Consider the following 17561-nt stretch of genomic DNA (forward strand, 5'->3'; position numbering starts at 1 on the left):
CTTCTTCTGCCTCTAATGGCATTTGCGAGAATTCATGCGGCCAACTGAAAACAACCAATCAGAGTCGGGGAGTCTAACGCAGCTAACATAGCTTTAATTTCTGTGACCCACTGATGCTCATGGACAGACGCACAGATAATGAAGTCAGTAAGATAACCTTATGTAGTCTGTGTTTACTGCCACTAACTGCCATTTCCCTCTTAAGCCCAGTTCAGACCAATGATTTGCGACGAGATGAAACTGTTTTAGAATGTTGCAGCAGTGTGAACTGGCCATCTGAGCTCGACTCAAGCCAGCTGTTGGTGTCACCTGCAACTCAGCTGGTCAAATTGCCAGCGGATGGTTTTATAACGTAAACCGTATCTCCTGTTTCTACAGCCAGTCAGCTTGTAGTGAAGTCTGCTGGTAGAGTCAAAAAGACCGCAGTCGGTGTGTTTTAATATTATTGTGGCGTATTTAGAATGAATACAGTCCATCTGATGCTCATTTTGTTTCCGTTTTTCGCCGTTTCATCACTACTACAAAAGCAGCTGTAGCCAGTATCTCACTATCACTGTTCTCATTCATATTTTAAGAAGCTACAAAGTAAATTCAGCCACAAAATAAACCTGAAAAGCTGCAAACAGAGCGGAGGTACGGTTGCATTGGTGTGATCCGGCAGGTTTTCAGAAAGTTGCAGAACAAGGCATTGCAAGTAGTTGCATATTTCAACTCGTGTCATCGCGAATCTTTGGTCTGAGCTGGGCTTAAGATTCCACGTCTGTCAGTGAGCATGACTGACATGATTGACAGCTGTATTAGAGACTCGTTTGCTCTGATTGGTTGTTTTCATTCACAAGCAGTAATGCTGTTAGCGGTGTGAATATAGTGACAGTTTCAGCCAATATGACCAATAGATGTTCTTTATAAAAGTTCCCAACTATGTCTTTAAATCTTCTAAATGCTGATTGGTTACATTTCTCCTGCTTAACTGTCATCAACAACAAAGTGTTGCTTATTTTCAGAGCTGCAGCAAAACAAAGGCTAAAGCAGAACGTTCCAGGGACACGAGATGTCTACTGAGGAAAATCAGACACAGGTCGAGGCTGTAGTTCTGGCTCAGCGTGCTACACCCCCATCCACTGGGAGCAGACCCAGCAGAGAGGCGAGACACGCAAGTGACAGCCAGGAAGTGCGGCAACACTTGGACCAACTGTGGCATTCAAAACAGCGGAGCAGCCCTTCCCTCCTCTTGTATAGGAAGTTGCCATGTGACAGTGGGAAAGTGGCAATTTTGGACGAGGGATACGAGTGTTTGGAGTACAGATCAAAACTCTCGAGTGCTGCGGAGAAACTTTATCCAGAGCTGAAGGCTGGCAAGAGAATTGATGGAATAACTAACACAGCTATGCCGATACCTGGGAAAAGTTCAGAGGGATCTCCGTGCCAGCTGGACACCCCTGGGGAGGGCGTGGATGCAGGCAGAAACAGAACTGGCAGCGCCCGCTGCTCCTGCACTCTGTCTAGCCTTTACACAAGTCCAAACATCTATTGTTGCCACAGCTCCGGATCCAGTCCGAGCCCCAGCTCCAGCCCTGTTCACAGTCGTCGCCTCTGCCCCAGCCCCTCGCAACCCAACCAGAGACACATTCGCCGCAGCAGCCTGCCTGTGTCTATGCTGGCTTTCCACAAGGTAATGTGGGAGGAAGTTGGTCACCCTGGTTACCTATATACATTTAGCTGCTACGTCAAGGCTGTGTTATGTGTTCTCTGTCCTCGAAGTGCTTGTTTTTAACATGAAATAAACAAACATCACAAATTTTATAATGTAAATTAAATATTTGTCCCCATTAGAAAGCCCATTCAAGCTATTTTTGCTGTAAAGAAACATTAAGATTATTTTAATTTGTCATGTTTTCTGCTCCTAGATATCACCCTGCCTCTCACCCCACTGCAGTCCATCCAGTGAACCGAGCTCTGTGGTGTCCTCTCCCTGTAATTCCCCCCTTCCCAAGCACCGCCAGCATCAGCAGAATGGACACATTCACCGGCGCCATCTCAAAGATGGCTACTCAAGTTTAGAGAGGCTCAACAGGAGGCCCAGGGTTGACAAATACTCCTTGGAGAAACTGTTTCTGAGACGAGCATCTCTAGAAAGTATGAGGACAAACCTGAGGCATGATGAGACGTCATCCTCAGGAGTGACCAGGAACTGCAGCGAGGACAGCAGCAGTGATGACGGGGATGGGGAGGGGCTCTTAGATAACACAGAGTTTATTAGGAACCGTAAAGAGCGGTCCACTGTCCTGGTGAGGCGCTTCTACAAGAATAATCAAAAGGTATTTACATGCAACACTCCTTTCCTGTTGGTTTTATGACTAACAATTTTGGTGTCATGTAGAATTTGTGTCTTGGCATCTGGGTGTTCAGTTGATATCTTGATCCTGAAATACTTTCCTTCTCCGTAAGATGACCAAGTCAGTGTGTACTGGAACCAGAGCGATTGTCAAGACGCTGCCGTCAGGACACATCTCAGAGGAGGTCTGGGAGGTGGTTGTTAATCACAGGATATGGCAACCCAGCAAGAAGGATGTGTGGCCAATCGTAATGCGTGGTATGGGAGAAGAATTCAGAGCCTGCGGGGAGATACTGCGTTATGTTGGAGTAAAGCTACAGCTGGTAAGAGTGAATACACAGACACACACACTAAGGCTACGTTAACATTACAAGCAAATGTGGTCCAAATCTGAGTTATTTTTCTCCTCTCATGTGACACAGATCATATTTTTTTAGGAGTTGTGTCGACACAGAAATCTGATTATTTACAGTCACATCTGGGTTACTTTCATATGTGGTACTAAATCCGATACATATCTGATCACTGGTCATTAGGGTTGTGCCGATGGGCGATCCGATCCGGGGGAGATCAACGCCTCCGCCCGCTCGACACAAGCATACTCGGGCGTACAATAAGCGGAGCCTCTTGAGGGTGAGAGGCTGTCAGCAAATAGTTTTTTGGTTGCAGGGAAACGGAGATCTGTGTGGGTACATGAGACCCTAAAAAAGAGGGTGGATCATGGGGAGTACCACCAGTTGGTCCAGGAGCTTCTCCTCGATGATGGCTGTTTCCAGGCATATTTTAGGATGACTCATGGGCAATTTGACAACCAGCTGTCAATTTCGGGCTGTATAGCTCTGGGTATCCAGCAACCGCTACCACCAGTTTTTCCTCCATTGTTTACCAACTGTAGACCTCTTATCATGACCACCACGGAAGGCCCTACTCTGCTTGAATCATCTGATTGGACAGTGGAAAAAAAGATGAAGAAAGAGATGACATGGGGCGTTTTTACGCTTTGGGTTAAAGTTTTTTCAACTCGATGAGTTCAGAGTGCTCGGAAAAAAACGCTGTGCGCTTAGAGTGCAAAAACACCAGGGGTGTTGCAACAAAAAAACACAGAGCAAAAAGCTTCATTCTCATTAAAAACAATTACAAAAAGGAACCTCCAGCTGCTAAATCACTTTATGTGTAATCAGGGCTTTGGTTTGCCTTATGCTTTGACAGCATTGTTGTGAGATGCTGATGGAGATATTGGAGTGAAGTTTTGGAGAAACTGTTCCTCCATGAAACCCTTCACATTGCGGCCCCACCAACCCTGATTTATCTGCGCCCACTACCAGCTTCGGCTGCTAAAAGAGCTACATCTCTGGCATTCCTTTGTCTTCTCAGGTTTTACGTTTCGTATCCTAATGCCTCAGTAGTCTGAGAAATGTCCCATTTCATGACAGCTGCATATCCTGAAAACAAAGAAGGGTCCGATAATTTTACTCTGCATATTAATTCGCCACGTGCTTCTGTTTGGAACAGTGGGCAGTCCTCTTCACAACATACGAAAAATTGTCACCCGACTTCTGCAGCAAGTCGTTCGGGATATGTACACTTGCACCGCTGTATCTTTAATATTGTTCCTATGTGCCAGTTTTGTAAATGTGCATTTATTGTTGGTGTTTCAGTGCACATGTGAGGTTCACACTGATGTCAGATATGGGTCACTTCAAACATGAATGTGAAAAGTCTAAGCAGAACGACTGGATTTGAGGAAAAATCAAGTTGAGCATTAAGCCCTGTAATGTGAAAGTAGCTTAAGTTTTTAATATAAATGCACAATAGAAGCATTTCATATCTCAAGGACTTTAATGTGTCGTAAAAGTTGGTTCATGTAGGTTCAGGACAGCAGTGCAGTGAACTTCTCAGGTCTAGTTTATTTGTCTCACCCAGGCCACTGTTAATATGCTCCGCTTAAGAAAGAACTGTACCAACACAAAAGGATTTCAAGTAACTTTACAGTGTTAATCAACACAATTAAACATTTTTCCATAATCATCCTAAGCCAAGGGTTATTAAGGTTGCCTTTTTAAGAGTTTAGGAAATGTGTTGCAGTGGGAGGCATTCAGTCTTTATGGTGTTCATGGCCTTACATCACTGACGTTGCGCCTCGAGCTGTAATGTGCTTATTCTTCACATGCTTTAAAGTGATGTGGATTTTCCACAGATGATAAGGCATCGGGTTTAATATGTGGTTTGCTTCTCAAACTCTCTTTTCTCTGCCACAAGAAAATGCGCAATGCTCAATAGCTGCACTGGCACAGGAGTATTTATGACTTGATTGATTTTTGCTTCAATGGAGGAAAATTGTTCTTGGCTTTTGCTCCGCTCTGTTTGGGTTGAAATGTTACGCCTGTTATGCATGAGAGATGAATAATTTGCTCAAGGAATATGTTAATAGACCAACACACACACATGCACACACCTCAAACACACACACACACAGGCTCTTTGTTCAGGGTAGGCCCCTGCTGCGGAAAAATGATTTATTCTCTGTTAGTTCTGCTCCCCGTATTACTGACAGACTGAATGACTGGTCCTTCTGTGTGTGTGTGTGTGTGTGTGTGCGTGTGTGTAAATGGACTGAGCAGAGTTGGCATCTGCATTAAAGTTATAGCCATGGAAATTGGAGAGAAGGTAAATGAGCAAGACAGAGTGAGAAAGTCAGAGAGAGATGGAGGATGGAGGAAAAGAAACCGATGGGGACAGACAGAGAGGAGACCGGGACGTTGCTGTGTTATTATCAAGTTTCCAAGCAAAAGAGAGTGTTTTTACAAACACGAAAAACCTCTCACAGGGGCTGTTCGGCTTGAGCAACCTTGGCAGGCGCAATTCGGTGAAAATACTGCTTGTTGCTACCTTTCAGCAGGAGTCATTTTGTCGGTCATAAGTCATGCTTGTTAGCGTGAGGGGTGCAAACATTATGAGAATCTGTGAAGACTTTATCAGCAGCATCACTCAGGATACTCTCCTGTTGTTTTTTGTTATCTTCTCCCTCCTTTTCCTGTAAGAACTCAAAACACATGGAGCCTGAAATCCAGTGCCCTGAAGACACATGCAGCTGCAGAATAACAAGACCAAGTTTATTATATTGTAATGCCAAGCAGCACATTTTTACCTGACTTCTCTGCTGTGTGTAATTGTCACAAGAAATACTGTATGTTTGTAAACCAATTCTTAGGGAAATATTAGCAGAGTGATTATGTCTACTAGCCGTCTCCTGTAAACAAGGTTCATACACAAATAATACGAAATAGCAGATGTGTTTTTAGGGAAACATAAAGTTTTCCAGGGCTCAAACTGGGACCAAAATGGTTTCATATGCGACCTTTTTTTGTGAGTGTGCGAGATAAAATATCACGTGGTCGCATTCAGGCAAGTGCATGCAAACTGAAGTCAATACTAACAGTGACAGAAGCCCCTTTTACACTGCCAGATTTTCGGCAAATATTGGGCCGTTTTGCTGGCAAGCTGCGAGCGTTTAGACACACAGAGACGGATTGGCGAGTTGATCCGAGGTGCCCAATTTTCCGCCTCGTAGGGTAGACATATTGGCGGAACCTTTTTGGTTTAAAAAGAATGAGGGGTCCTTCCGCCACGGGAGGGGCTGTTGATGACTTGTGGGAGGAGCTGTTGATGACGCCGCATGTGCGACCCACTGGTGGTGGATAAACAGGAAACAGCTGATAGCAGGAATTAGCAAACAGCTAGTACCAAGAGGGAAACGCAAACCTGACAGACACTGTAAAGATGAGCAACTGAGGAGACAAGGAATTGCGCGCCCTCCTTGTCCTCGCAAACGAAGAGGCAATTAACCATCAGATGACGGGAACGGTGAAGAACGGGCCGACTTACGAGAGAATCGCCGAAGGACTGACCAGCCACAGCTTCCCTCCCACTTCACTGTTTACGCCACACGCTGAGCAACACGTTTTGTTACTTGCTCACACCCCCCATTGCCCCGAAAAAGGCGCATTCTAAACAAAAGTAGGTAGGCGGCATTTTGCCACACTCCCCGATTTTGTTTTTATACTGCCAATGCTGAAAAAAGACTGATTGGGCTTTCCTGCAAATTTGCACAATTATTATTTAAAAAGGGCTAGAGTCAGAGCTGGTCCACATAAAAGGGTCTAACACAGGTTCCATGTGGATTGTGGGGTACGCAATACACACTTCTTGTGTGTGAAACGTCTGTGTCACTGCGCTGCTTTTTTATAAACTGTCATAATCTGGTCATGTCTTTGGCTGTGTCCAAGCTCTACTTAACCCCACTTACTCTACTTGTAGTACATGTACACATACAACCGAAGTTACATCCAATAACTACTATTACTAACAGCACAACATTACCAGCGGATAGACCAGGTGTTATTGCAACTTCACTGTAGAGAATTGTGATTTTTATTACAACTTTATAGTAATATCTGTTTAATAGAGCAGCTCCAGTAACCCAGCACCGTACTAGTTGTTTAAACTTTAAATAACAAAAATTATGTCTTAACGATAATTTGTACTGAAGTGTCATGTCTTCGTAGTCAAATGTTGCTTCATAAAGAACAGGCATCTGTTAGCTACTAATTTTATCAACACCGGAGTGAAATAAATCAAGGGAAAACAAACAAACAAAAATAACACATTGGTCTGATTGCCCAGGCAATAGCAAGGTGGAAAAAGTGATGAAGTAGTGGAGCAACAGTGTGGAGCAAGTGCCTCTCAAAATGTAATTAATTACATATAACTAGTTACCTTCATTTAAAAGTCGGAAGTTACTTTACAATAAAACTCTCTGTGTAGCGTAATAAGTTATTTATTACATTACTTTTTTGTAATTTTCACCAGAATGATAATATAATAGGCATTTTAAATGGATGAACGTCATGTTGTTTCACAGCCAGTAATCAAAGCACAGAGGCTCCAGTTAATTACAGTTCATTTCAAATCCAGTGCTGCAGGTCTGACTCATTAATGCATTTACATACAGTTGTAACCACTATGTATTAAAGGCTCTGCTAATATTAATAATACTGTGATGATCTAGAACAGTTAGATAGCCTAGACCGTTTAAAATAAATGAACAGCCTTGGGTACAAGGAGGGTCAGGCAGAGGATCAAAGCCTAATAATTATAAGATATGGATAAATATGTGTCTGCCTATGATATGAAACATAATAAAAAAATATTGAGGTTAGCACAACAAACAGAATAGTGTGCGAGTAAATCACTATGATGGGCGCAAATGAATACACCGGTGCTGAAGGACCCAACTGCTGGTTCCTGGTGTGCCAGTTGGCTACAGCAGCACCGGTGAGTGTTAAGCATGAGAATGAGACTGTGTGCTAGAGTTGCTCTGCAGTTGTTGGGGATGTGAATGAAGAAAAAGATCCAACATATACTAACATCACTTATATATGTCTATCACACTGGTGGGAGTATTGCGGTGTGGATCAGTGTGGATAAATGAAAAATGAAAACAATTAACAGTTTATTTGTGTGGTAACGCATTACGTGACACCGAAATCCTGTCAGTAACACATTCTATTATTTTGTTACTGCAAAAAAGCAATATATTACTGTAATGTGGTACACATTACCCCCAACACTGATCGTAAAACCAGCACGGTTTGGCTGTATTTTGATTTTATATATTGACTTGTTGTCATGTCTTGTAGGATAATGTGTAATGTTCATAATACACAGTGCAAAGAGTCCCATATTGCAGTATCATTTAAAATGCAATTTGGCGATTGAAAAATGTGATTAATGATTCCAAATGTCTCATACACAATTTTGCGCTCAGTTTTGACTGTTTTCTGAATATCTTCCTACTTTAAGACTAGTCAACTAGTCTAAGCTTAAACTTCGGTTTAAACGTCAGGGAAATCAGTCGATAGGAACATGCCCAGCACTGGTTCAATCAGCTGAGAAAGTTGTTTGCACCAGTGCTACCAGTTGAGAAGTTAGTCTAGGGCCTTGTTTTGTATTAATATTATGAAGATATTATGAGTTGCAAAAATGTTGACACTGAACATACCAGTGAAATGTTCACTGAAAACGTATTTCATTTGGTTTTCTGCCCTAATAGGCAATCTAGAAATACAGTTTTCATGTGTAGTGACTATAGCATTATTTTGTTATTATTACCTTTTTCTTTAACATTCAACCTAACTCACGATCTTTGCTCTAAACTGAACTAAAGTGCTTTTGTTGCCTAAACTTAACCACAGACAGGAGTGTGGACACAAACCTGGTATTCATGTGTCACAGTCCTGCACTCTGTGTGTCCACCATCCACCCTGAACACCTCCCCACGAGTCCAGCATGGTACATAGATGACTTTTTAAGAGACACTGTCTTTGAACATAATCCAGGCAGTGATTAGGTTGTCACCACAACTTAATCATGAATGCAATCCAGTAATATACAAACGTAATTTGCAGGAGACAGGGTTGATATGTGGGCACTTGACCGGCTTGTGACTGTGCTGTTATTATGTGTTAGTTTTTCATGATTGGATTCTGACATGCGCTTAGTTGTAATGCATATGTGTGTGCATAAATGTACGGATGTGTATTTGTGTTTTTTATGAGTTCATGCATCGCCACAACAGAGCCAAGCGCTGTCTAAAGTTTCTCACGTGTGGAGGGGGGCTCGTACGCTCATGCCATACAAGCACACACTCGTACTCATGTGCACGCTGCAGTGTGGTTTCTGAGTTTGCCAGAGTGTTTTTATGAGTCCTTTGTGGTCGTAGAAATACGGGCCGAGTTAAGTCGAGGCAGAGCTGCTTTAATAATGAGCCCATTGAAAATGGGGGAGCTGCCAGCGTTTTCCTTGTCAAAACACCATCTGAGCTACTCCTGTAAGGGGTCACCAGAGAAACTCTGAGAACACGGAGCGGCAGTGAATAAGTGGAGTTGTAGCAGGGCTGTCATCAGGACCATAAAAAACTATGAAAAAGCAGGAATGCGTCCCATTACAAACAAATGGGAACCATATTCCTTCTGTTGTCTTAACGTTTCTGTTTTATCTGATAGCATACAGCACATAGAGATCGGAGAGTACGACATTTGAGTTAAATCTTAAAGTACATCATGTTTATTTTCGTCCCGAACCATCTGATCACGCTAATTGGAGATCGTAGGTTCAAATAGTTGTATTACGTAAGCAGCAATCGGTGCACAAACATCGTAAATGATTGCATAATTGCGCAAAACAAAGCACTGTTTCCAGCCATACTCCATGTTCCACAGGCCCCCTATATGTGGCGTGTTAGCCTGACTCTGCAGTACTCATGTTGAGGAGTTTTCTGGAGGTATCCTGTGGCCCCGTGTGTTTATTGCTACAAGTAATGAAGCGAGCCAAAGAACACAGGATTATATGAAGGAGAGATCGTAGCAGGGCAGCAGCGGCAGGGAGGGAGAGAGAAGGAGGGAGGGAAGGGTAACACACTGGAGAGAGAAAGGGAGAAAATTAGATTTTAACAGTGGAAAAAGAAGAAAATCTACCATGGAAGAAAAGTGAGAAACAAGGTGGGGGGGAATCAGGCATGGACTATTTGAGAGAGAATAGGGAGTGGAAACAAAAAGGAGGTTTAGACCAAGGCAAAGCCATGAACCTATGTTTTATATAGGTTTTTTAAAACAAAAATTTATAGTGGAAAATGGACATGATGGAAAATATTCTAAATTAGCACAAAAAATACAAAATAAATTGTCAGTGTTCCCATTAAACGTTCTAAATTCCCTCTGTGCACTGATCAATGTATTATTGTGTCGGGGAAGTTAATCACAAAATAAGGAAGTGTTTCATTACGTTGTGCAAGTGTAATGGTGAAATGCTCTCACACACACACACACACACACACACACACACACACACACACACACACACACACACACCTGGCATAGGGATCAAACGGTCTTTAAAAACCAGAAGCATTTTATTGTTTGCCTTTGTGGAGTCTACCTATTAGAGCCCCGCTGAGTCCTTTCATTTAACTCAGAGTGGTGTNACACACACACACACACACACACACACACACACACACACACACACACACACACACACACACACACACACACACTTTAGGACTTTTACCACAGCAGTTTGGGCTGATTGGTTTTGGGGCTGAGAGATGGATGCCTGCAAATATATCTTCTATGTCTTCCCATTATAGAAGATGCAGCTAGTCTTCAGGGACAGAAATAAATTCTTCCTCCCAGGGAGGCTCCGTGCTTTCCGGTCTCCCTCAGTGTTTCTTCTTATAACTGTACCAAAAGCCAGAACGTTGCCAGATCAAATCCAGGAATATCTTTGCTGGGAAAGTGAATCAAAAATGTGTCTTTCTAGAGTGTGCTTTGGGAGTTGTTAAGGACTTCTCTTATTAGATTTTGATATTCACAGGCTTGTGTCCAGGAGATATTGTGCAACATGGTTGTCCATCGTTTCCACTATTGATCCAGCTGGGAGATTTTTATGCCCATTAGTGCTTTGGTCGTGCTCCAGTCAAGTCAACTGAAGTGCTTTCAACCCATCCCACTTGGAAACTGTCCAGTAACACCAAGCCATGTTTTTCAAACTTAATTTTTCAAGTTGTCATGATCACATGTTCATTATCACTTTATCTCCTTTGCCTCCCGCAAAGTCTCCACTGTTGTTGTGTGTCATTAATGACACTTTTTATAAATTGCCTAGTTTGGGAATTCCTTGTTTTAAAAGACTTAGAACGATCGTGACTCATACACATAAAGTATATGATGGACCTTCTGTTAAATATGCATGCATCCTCTTAATGCCTTCACTCTTGAATTGAGGTTCATTACAAATCTTAAAGCTGTCATTCACCATTGGCATCACTGGCATGTCCTTATATAAAAGACCTCTAAATTTGCTTTCTTTATATTTATGTAAAAGTTTCTATCTGACAAATGCTGACAGCTACTGCAGTCGCTCTGTGACATATTCATAAAACTTAGGGTGCGTTCCAAATTGCGCACTTTTTCGTTTTACTTTCAGTAGGTCCCTCAAAAAGTATGTACTGTTGTATGCAGTATGCACACAACTGGGACATACTACACCCTGAACTTTGACCCTCTTTTATATCTGTTTCCTTGGAGATAAAACAAACGCCACTAACCGAATTCGCCATAGACAAAGATCAAACCGGAGAGATCTGCTGTTGTTACTTTGCAATGTATCTAGTTTAACTTTGAATTGTATATTTTAACGTATCATATTTACGACAGTGAACTTACATGTGCATTTCTCGGTCATTTTTATTCTCACAGTTGCGTACATCCTATTGTTGTTTGTAATATTTCTGATTATTTTGTTCACTTAAACAATTAATATTCCTATTGTTACTATGTGACTGGTCATCAGTTACTTGAATGAGCCATCATCCGTCATTGCGACTTTTGACAGCTGTCAATCAGCTGTCAGTCAGCTGTCAAACAGCTGTCAGTGAGCTGTCATCTCTTGAAGGCTCAGTGGGTGTGACACATTGTCCACTGCGCAGAGGATTGTGGGTCAAAATATCCAGAAAAACATGCTGGCTTGCCTTCTGCAAAATCAGACCAAATATAGAAGAACATCCTGTTTTTTTGGCATACTTACATACTTTGTATTGGGACATACTAAATATTTCTCTGGTATACTATATAGTGTGGTAGTATGGGTATTGGAACGCACAGTTACTCTTGCTGTCTGTCCACAATGTCCATCTTAAAATGGGAAAAAGGGCTTTGCTGCTCCTGCAGCTTGAAATCTGCAGCAGACTAATTTAGGGTCTAGGAGAACTGGTCTCTTCAAGTGTTTTCAAAAATAGATTGAAGGAGGTGGAGGAAGGTACGTCAAGCTGTAGACGCCTTGACTGAGCTATTTGCCTCTATGTGATCCAGGATATGTTGACCTGAGTCCTGTGTTTGGTATAGTCATGATGTGATCTGAAATTTTATTGTCTGTAACTGTGTTTGTTTAATGTGCAGCTGCCTGTCTTGGCCAGGACACTTAGGAAAAGGAGACTTGTAATCTCAGTGAGGTTTTTGCGTGGTTAAAATGACATTTTAAATAAAATATATAAATGTTTTGTTACATGTTATTAGGCATGGGATGATATCAAAATAACGGTAGGCACGGTAGCACAGTGGTTAGCATTGTCGCCTCACAGCAAGAGGGTTCCCAGTTCGTATCCAGGGTGGAGCCCCTCTGTGTAGAGTGTGGGTTTTCTCTGGGTGCTCCAGCTTCCTCCCACAATCCAAAGACATGCAGGTTAACTGGTGACTCTAAATTGCCCGTAGGTGTGAATGTGAGTGTGAATGGTTGTCTGTCTCTATGTGTCAGCCCTGTGATAGTCTGGTGCCCTGTCCAGGGTGTACCCTGCCTCTTGCCCAATGTCAGCTGGGATAGACTCCAGCCCCTCTGCGACCCCTAACAGGATAAGCGGTTACAGAAAATGAATGAATGAATAATATCAAAGTTTCATGTCATGGTTATCCTAGCCAAGATAACTGCTATTCTATTTTGATAATCATCAAAATATGCTTAAAGCTCTTTAAATGGCACTTAACCATACTACCATACTAGAATCACCTACCTCACATTTTATAAAGACACCGATATTTCTTTGCATCACAGGCAGACACTTATTTTTTTTTAGTGAACATAATTTTCAGTGAAAAGCAAACAATCTTGAAAAGGCGGTCTTCTCATTTATTTAAAATGGGATTGTGTCTTTTGATATCAAATATGGTGATCAATGAATAAGATCTTTGGTGTTTTTTGATGTTGGTGTGTACACAGCCTGTTTTAGTCTCTTTTATTGTTGGTTGCCCGCAGTCTGTTTGGGTGCTGCTAGACACAATATCCACGATTATCCCCATAATGGGAATCGATCCATGATCAACTTCATGGTGACAAAATCGCATATCGACCCATCCTCTTTTTTTTTGTTTTTTGTTTTTGACAATATTTGGAGCTCCATTTAAAAGCATGGATCACCAAAATATTGTCTGTTAGATTTGATTCACAAAAACAACAGTGACTGAATACATAATTTCCTGAAGTTAAATCTCAGACGGCCTCTTCAGTCAGTGGTTGCAGTTGATTAAAGAGGAACACCGACCACCGAAATATCAAAGTAAGCACATTTTCTGCCTTTCTCTGTAGCCAAAGACAAACTCTGATTCAGCCTGAAATCCAGTCTGTTTGATTGCTCCATATATGGATGAACTAAGAATGATGAATGAAAACATGACACTAAAAATCTCCTTAATCAACTCTGATAATCATCCATATGGCTGTGGCTTCTGTCAGTATGACTCGCAGGGCTCTGCGGCACTGCTCGTTAATGGTGTCTAGCTTCAGGACACGCTTCCTCCCGTTCAGCAAATGTTAACTTGGCTGTCCCAGACAATAAGATGCAGCGTGTGACATATGGGAGTTGTTGTTAAAGCTCATTCTTGTTTGCATTGCTGAGTGTTATTTTCCCTCCAGCCCCGTGCTGGTTAAATATCCATGCCTGTAAAATGGGTCATATGTTTGAAGAGAAGTTATTTACAGGCTCAGGTAATAACTCTTGCAAACACATGCACATCTTGGATACCAATTACTGCTTGTCTCAAAGGTAGCATTTTAAGATAAAATGTCCAGCAAATATCCGCTTTTAAGACATCCATAACGTGCTGTGTTGTCATGGGATGACAGAGCTTTGATTGGCTGTCCAGGTTATTGCTGCAGTAAATAGACTGGTTTGTTTTTTAGCCAGGGTCGTCAGACAGTCGGCACCAACAGTTTTCTTTTCGTCTTTACTGTATGCAACTCCTTTTTCCCTCTTGTTACGACCCTGTTTAATGGATCTGAGGTCACTGGCCTACAATGTGAGATGGTAATTAATGTGCACACACAGTGTTAATGCTTAAGTGTTTCGGTTCGAGCTATTTAAAAGGTTAAGTAAATTAAATTATTACCATTACCATCACAGTTTGAACTATAGGAAATGGAAGTCACTGTATAGCTGGAAGCACAGTTTTTTTTTTTTCAAATGTAAGATTATGAGAGACCCCACACATAAAGAGTCTTTTCTTGCCTCTCAGTTGCTGAAGCACACACACTACTTGTTACCACTCAGAGCCTGAGAGGCTTTCAAACAGCCTCTAATGCACTAATAAAAACAGTTTGGATGAGAAAGGTGGAAGAAAAAAGATCTACATGAAACCTGGTTGTGAAAATTGGCTGAGCATGGCATGTACATTTTTGCAAGGTGAACTAGAGTTGAGCAACATTACAGCTTGCCAGTCCAGTGCATGACACCTACTATTGTTTTTTTTGTGTGTGTAATCAGCAGGGCATGTACAGTATTTTTCAGTATCTGTCCTACTGTCAACATCATGACTCAATTAAGCAACTTTGTATTGTGTCATTGCAGTACTGAATGTACCAGAGTACCTTGATCAGTTTGAAGATTGACTGAATTTTACAAGCTCTGCACTAAGTTGGAGTCTTAATCGTTTGTTATTGGAGAGTGTCTCTCTGAGCTAGGTTTATTAAAGGGAAAAATGTTCACCCCAAAGTCAAAAATACATATTTCTCCTCTTACCTGTAGTGCTATTTATCAATCTAGATTGTTTTAGTGTGAGTTGCTGATTGTTGGAGATATCGGCCATAAAGATATCTGCCTTCTCTCGAATGTAATGGAACTAGATGGCACTTGGCTTGTGGTCCTCAAAGTGCCTTTGTTGTGATCTGCCACCCGAATCAAGGAAGCCTGCATGTGCTACAAGCTAACCTAGTACCACTGAGCTAGCTAAAGCCCCGTTTCCACAAAGCAGTATGGTACAGAAAAGTTGTGGATGGTACCAATGGAACAGTTCCATACCGTCCCCATTAGGGATGCACCGATCCGATATCTGGATTGAATATCGGCCCCGATATCATCAAAATAGATGGATCGGGTATTGGAAAATGCAACCTATACCCGAGGCGATCCTTTCCCTCTAAATCTATTGCGACGCGAACTATGTCATACGTCATGGAGCAAAGGAGAGAATCTGCTGTGTGGAGGTATTTCACACTGTTTCAACTGATGTTGCACAATTGTTTATTTTCGTTAAAAATAAGTAGTTCATCATTGCATTAATCCGTTTCATCTTGTTTCATTTTATCTTAGGAAATAACTCTGTAGTCATCAATGCCTGATGCCTCTAGTCTTTTCCATTCTAGCTTTTTAGGTCAACCATGGTATCGGATCGGTATCTTGTGTTGGCTGATACTCAAAGCCACAGCATCAGGATCGGTATTGAAACTGAAAAAGCTGGATCGGTGCATCTCTAGTCCCCATTTTTGGTTGGGGTACCTAGCACACAGATCTGGTACTAAAGGGTGGAGCTGTGAACACTGCAGTCTGTTGATTGGTCAGTAGCGGACGGTCACTCTGCTCAGGGCTGAGTTGTGGCTGGTTTTGAGGCTCATGTAACCACTGTTCATACCTTTTTAGAGTCTTCCATCTGTGTCACCAGTAATGAGGAAATACAGTAAGTGAGTGACAACAACCCCACCCACATTTAAGGGAACTGTTTGCGGTGGAAATGCTAAACAGAGCTAGGGTCTAGGTACCATGTCTGAAGGGTTACTTTTCCCAAAGGTACCATACTGAAAGTGTTTTGTGGAAACATGGCTTAACACTACAGCTCAGCTAAGGAGGTTTGTTTAATGTAATGTTTACATCTTGTGCTGAGATGAGCATGAGCCTCTTGTTGAGGAGTAGATGCACATTTCCTTCTTGCCAATGCTACAATTGGCACAAGTAGTTTAGTAGAAAGAAAGTAGTTCCTACATGAAACTGCTCACAACAAGGTCTGTGGATTATCTTGAGTAACTGGGTCATGAAATCTGGAAAGAGACATTGCTGTTGAGTTTTTCAATGGTATTTTTTGGTGCTTTGAGCACCACAAGCTGAGTTCTACCTGTTTCTATTATATTAGAGGGAAGGCAGACATCGCTACGTCCGATATCTCCAACACTCTGCAACTCACACCAAAACAGTCTATACTGATACACAGCACTACAGGTAAGAGGAAAAATGTGTAATTTTGATTATGGGATTAAGTGTCCCTTTAAGTTTAAGATCTAATAAATGTTTTCTCATACCTTCTATCTCTTCAGATCCCTCAGTTTTTATAAGCCAACAGCAGTGCACAAACATTCAGGCAGTCAGTCAGCTAAAGAACAAATATAAAATATGATTTCTTACTCGTACAATAAAAAACACCAGAGAAATGCATATTTTAAAGAAAGAATTAACTACCATGAAAATATCCAGCAGGGGAATTGAAAGGATTCAGATTAGATGAGCAGTTTCAATTCTGAATTATAATCATATTAACCCCAACCCCAAACACACATAAAAACACACACATACACGCTTCCCCTCCATGTATGTCACACTCATTTAACCTCGTGTCCGTCACCCCTATGTTCTCTCTCTGTGTGTTGTGCCACTACAAAGGAATGTGCCGAGCAGGCCACTCTCTCACCCAGCTGGGTGTTGCGGCTTAGCCTGAGATTAGAGTGTGTGTGTGTGTGTGTGTGTGTGTGTGTGTGTGTGTGTGTGTGTGTGTGTGTGTGTGTGTTGAGACACTCTTGTTTAGTCAGATGTCTGCTTACACTGAAAATGGATAGGACAGTCAGTAAATATCTAGCATGCCTGTGTAAGGAGTACTGCTTTTCTCAGTGACAGTGTCTTGAACAATGTGACCTCTCTGCTCTTTAAACATGGTGAGACTTCTTTCCCAGCTCCTTCGTTTATTGTCCTTTTAAAAGTTTGCTTGAATCTACTGCACAGGAGCCCATGTGGCTGCTGCTGCTTGTTTGTGTTGATACACATTCCATCTGTTTGCTTTTGTGGTTCGACAGAAGGGTGTCAAAACTGCATGTGGGTGTGTTTTCACTTCATGGAGTTAAAGTGTGTGTGTGTGTGTGTGTGTGTGTTAGCTAGCCCAGGCCTCTCGCATCTCTGTGATATTGTGGGAAAATTGCGCTGCTCCAGAAGCAGGGGAAGGGTCCCCACAGAGATCCAGAGTCAAGGCTGTTAAACTGTGGGTCAGGACCCGACACACAAACACAAACAGTGGAGAATTTTGACCCCAGGAGGTGAATACAGTATATATAGCCACACAATATTACACAGCTGGTATATGTT

General features: G+C 42.0%; 1 protein-coding gene across 8 annotated transcripts in view; it reads left to right on the forward strand.

Annotated features, from left to right (window-relative positions):
- Positions 1-17561, forward strand: part of plce1 (phospholipase C, epsilon 1) — a 131030-nt gene that overhangs the window by 20006 nt on the left and 93463 nt on the right. For all 8 annotated transcript variants that reach the window (XM_050059935.1, XM_050059939.1, XM_050059940.1 and 5 more), the window contains 3 exons: positions 1005-1672; positions 1908-2318; positions 2449-2658. In XM_050059935.1, the coding sequence (XP_049915892.1) occupies positions 1052-1672; positions 1908-2318; positions 2449-2658 (1242 nt within the window). In that variant the 5' untranslated portion in view covers positions 1005-1051. The remainder of the gene's footprint in view (positions 1-1004; positions 1673-1907; positions 2319-2448; positions 2659-17561) is intronic.

Source organism: Epinephelus moara, chromosome 13, assembly GCF_006386435.1.
Source record: "Epinephelus moara isolate mb chromosome 13, YSFRI_EMoa_1.0, whole genome shotgun sequence".
Taxonomy (NCBI): Eukaryota; Metazoa; Chordata; class Actinopteri; order Perciformes; family Serranidae; genus Epinephelus; species Epinephelus moara.